The 4,210-nt window shown below is 35.8% G+C and overlaps 1 protein-coding gene across 1 annotated transcript; it reads right to left on the bottom strand.

Moving 5' to 3' along the window:
* Window positions 1-1,248: 1,248 nt before the first annotated feature.
* GPR15 (G protein-coupled receptor 15) lies at window positions 1,249-3,747 on the bottom strand. Its single transcript, XM_049857994.1, has one exon. It carries the CDS (start codon window positions 3,644-3,646, stop codon window positions 2,564-2,566), a length of 1,083 nt encoding a protein of 360 aa, XP_049713951.1. The 5' UTR covers window positions 3,647-3,747; the 3' UTR covers window positions 1,249-2,563.
* Between the last annotated feature and the right edge of the window lie 463 nt (window positions 3,748-4,210).

Below are 4,210 nucleotides of genomic sequence, written 5' to 3'. Positions count from 1 at the left end.
CATGAGTTGTTCTGTAATGACATTAAATTGCCACAAAGTAGCCCTCAGGGTAGTTAATGTAGATATGAAAAATCTTGAAAATTTATAAATATATGTCTGTTTCTACATATATCTGTGTCTACATGAATAGAAATTGTTCATATTAAAAATTGAGAAATTATTGCTGTTTTAAAAATAATTGATGATAAACCCTTTTATATTATATTGTAAATTATATTTCATATCAGAAGAATATATGACATAACATACCAACTTAGTCAAGTTACTAAATATTTTTCTATCAGAGTTTTATCATCTCTGAAAGTATGCCGATCTATTAGAAGATTATAACATATACTAAGATTTTCTTAAAGTATAAAATTACCATATTGATTTTAAATATTACAAAGTACAACAGTATAATTTTTTATATGTTATTTTAAATTTTCCCAGAAAAAACGAAAGGGATAAAATGGTAAAATAGAAGTAAGGTCAATTATTTACTAAATGAGAGTGGCTAAGTATCATTTGACATTCTAGTTTGGGCGTTTTTAAGCAAAGTCAATAACTAGTAGTTGAAATTCAACTGCTTTATCTGGTAACTTTTCTACTTACATTTGTTTTCTTTTTTTAATCTCACAATCTCCTCGAGAATTCTATAGACACAGATATTGCCGCCTTAAGCTATGAAAAGATTAAAATGACTTGCTCAATGTCTCAACATTAAGGATGAAGCTAGAATTAATAACATTGGTGTTATCATTTCCCAACAAATGTCTTAGCTGATTTAGCTATTTTTTAAAAGGTTGCTTTTGTTGATTTGTTTTAAAGAAGTGCGTGTCTTCTATCTTCTGTTTTTTTGTTTTAATGCTTGGAAGTCTAGTCAATTGTTTTGAATTTAGTTTAAAAGTTTTCTAAGACACATTATTTGTTATAATTTACACAGTCTCTAGCCACAGTAATTTATTAATAGGCTGTTAAAGTATTAGTGTCAATATGTTCTTAGGTATGTTTTATAATACAGAAGAATACTTACAATATATAAGAAAATTATATTTTTATTTAACAAAGGATTAAGATAAATTTTCTAATTTATAAAACCAAAAGCTGTGTTTTCAACTTCTAAATAGGTTATAATATAAGAAGATGTTCAATATCTGAGATTTCACTTACTGTGAAATTAATGAAATTTAATTACCTAGCTCTGAAAAGAGTCTAAGTTTTCTCTGATTTTCAAACCTAATATTTAGAAATAAAACAATAATTCATTTTGGTCAATAGTGGGGGGAAAAACACATAACCCATTTTCTCTTGAATCAAAACATGTTTATAAAAGCATGTTGGGTAATACAAAGCATTTTGTGGTTGTTGCTAATTATATGTTTTTCACTTTAAAGTTTTTAAGAGAGATACAGATACAAGTCAACTCAATAAATATTTAGTAGGTGAATGAATTTAGAAAGGTCTCTGGGCTTAGAAAAATGTCTATGAAATCCCAGTAATATTTTCATTATAGTTTTGTCTTGGGCTGAAATATAGGTAATCAACTTTTCCTATGTCACTGGATCACGTCTTGAAATTACATACATAGAACAAACGATATTATAGGGAATTTTAGCATTAGCATTTTAATTAAAATACACAATGATAATTCTGCCTGGGGGTGGAGTTAAACACTTGGTGGCCTCCAATTAAGTTAGTAGTAACATTTTCATTTGATAAGTAGTCAAATGAGTAATTAAAAACATGTAATTAAAGTGAATCATATCCTAATTTATAAAAGCAGTGAAAACAAAAGAGCGTAGTAAAACCCCATTAAAAAGTAGTTAGCACACTATTAAAACAAAATACATTTCAACCAACATTTCTTATAAAGGCAAATAAAGGTCAAACCTTGCCTTCTGCTTACTGGTTAAAATAGTCTGGACTAGAATACCAGGTGTTAGAGTAAGTCCCAGATCATAAGCACCGTACAAAATGATTTTATCCCTATGAGCTTTTTGCCAGTCCAAAGTATTGTGAATGAGCAGGAGATGAAAGACAATGTTGGAAGATCATGAAGAACCTCCATACAAGGCTTTAAAGATTAAGGCCAGGCCTTTCTTAGTTACTCAGGAACAATTATAGAGAACAGGTATATTATATTCTTTGCTGCCTGTGTTAATACCACACTTCTCATTTGATGAAAGTGAGCAGAATCCTTTAAGTGTTCAATTTGAAACCCAGTATGAAAGGTGATGTGGATCAAGGTACCAGGTCCTTGAGAGACAAAAAGGCCTGAATGTGTACAGACAATCATGAAGAAAGCAACTGATCCAAGCAGGGACCTTTAAGAGTTCGAGGACAGATATGAGTTGTATTCTGCTTGGCAAGCCTGATTGGCAAAGGTCAAATAAGCCACTCATCTGAAAGCACTCCACATGGCCGAATTATATCCACAAACACAGGGGCTTTTAAGTCCTCTTTTTAAAAAATTGTCTCTTTGTGTTATATTTATGAAACAATATGAACCCCATTATCGACACTTTTTTTCTTTCTTTGTTGGTGAAAAAAGTAACTCCCCAACCTACCAACACAGCCCCTTTTAGAGTGACACGGATCTCTTCCTTCTTCTGGCAAAATCCTCTGTGTGAATGAGGTTGGAGAGAGCTTTAGTGAGGTGACTATCTGACGTCTCAGTGCTGCTCCCAAAGTCATAGTTCTTGAGACAAGGACACAGGCAGTGCACAATGGCTCGGCGGATGTAGCTGTCAAAGACATAGTAAATGAAAGGGTTGACACAGCTGTTGGTAAATGCCAGGGGCCCACTCACCTCCATGCCCAACTGGAGAATAGCTGAGGAAATGTAGAATTCTTGGTGCAATCCAGAGACAATGGCCAGGAGCTTGAAAATATTGAAGGGCAGCCAGGAGCAGACAAAGGCTGCCACTACAATAAAGATGATCTTTATGGATTTCCTCAGCTTTTTGTTATGCTTTCCTGACTGATGGTAATGGGCACACAGTTTCCTTGTAATGCAACAGTAGCAGGTCACGATGCTCAGCAAGGGGGCAAAAAAAGTGAAAATTAAGACCACCAGGGCCCATGCCAGTTTAACTGAAGTAGACCTCTTTTCTGCACAGTATGGCTTATCATCAATCAGGATAAGCTCCCTGGACAGCAGAGTAGGCAACCCCAGGAGGCAGGAGATAAACCAGATGCCAGCACAGACTCCATACGCACAGTCTCTCCTCCTAAATTTCCTGGATACTGTTGGGTACATGATGGCCAGGTAGCGGTCAACGCTCATGCAGGTGAGCAAGAAGACACTGCAGTGCATGTTGACTGAGATCATGTAGGAGCTGCCCTTGCACAGGAAAGAGCCCGTCCTCCACAGTCCTAAGGATGCTTCTTTATCCACCCAGAGAGGCAGCGTGACAAGGAAAATGAAGTCGGAGGCAGCCAGGTTGATGATAAAGATGTCAATCAGTCTTCTGCTGCCCCGTTTGAAATGCAACGCACCCATGAGGACAACGTTCCCCAACACTCCAGTCAGGAACACAACCGTGTAAAAGATGGGAAGAAAGACAGATGTGTAAGGAACATGGGAGCGGGTCTCCTCATTGTCAGGAATTTGGCTTGTTGCATAGGAGTAGTCCAAATAAGCTGAGGTTGCATCTGGGTCCATCACTAAAGATCGAAGGCCGAATCTGGTAAGTTTCCTTACCTATGAGGTTTTTGTATGGATTTTAGAAATCTCAAGGCAGCTTCTTTTATACGGTGCCTCTCTCTCACTCTCTCAGCACAAACACAAAAACATAGATTAAAAAAAAGCAGTTTCTACCAATCCTCAGGAAGTGCCCACGAGGAACACCACTCTGATTGGTGTAGGTTGGTTGTGGTTATGGTTTTCTTTATTTGCATTTGCCCATGAAACTGAGGTGCTTTTCAACTTCTTTCTTCAAGATATTCAATTTGTTCCTCTAAGTCCAGAAATTAAGAAATTGACTTTTTTTTCTTACCTACTTTAAAGACGCCCTTTGTTTTTCTGACACCTAGAATTCCTTTGATCTAGCCTTCTGTTTCACATTTAGGGTGCTGTTTTACTTTTAGAATTGTAAGGTATAGTGATGAACATAGTCTTTTTATCTCTGGTGAAAATAAAAAGAAAGCTGATCTTTCATTGCATAAAGAGTGGGCGGAAAGCTTCCCAAAACATACCAGTTCACATCTATGACAAATGTAATTATTC

This window comes from Elephas maximus, chromosome 18 (assembly GCF_024166365.1).
Source record: "Elephas maximus indicus isolate mEleMax1 chromosome 18, mEleMax1 primary haplotype, whole genome shotgun sequence".
Lineage (NCBI taxonomy): Eukaryota > Metazoa > Chordata > Mammalia > Proboscidea > Elephantidae > Elephas > Elephas maximus.
Note: the sequence above shows the minus strand (reverse complement) of the source record. Positions and strands in the feature narration are given on the sequence as shown.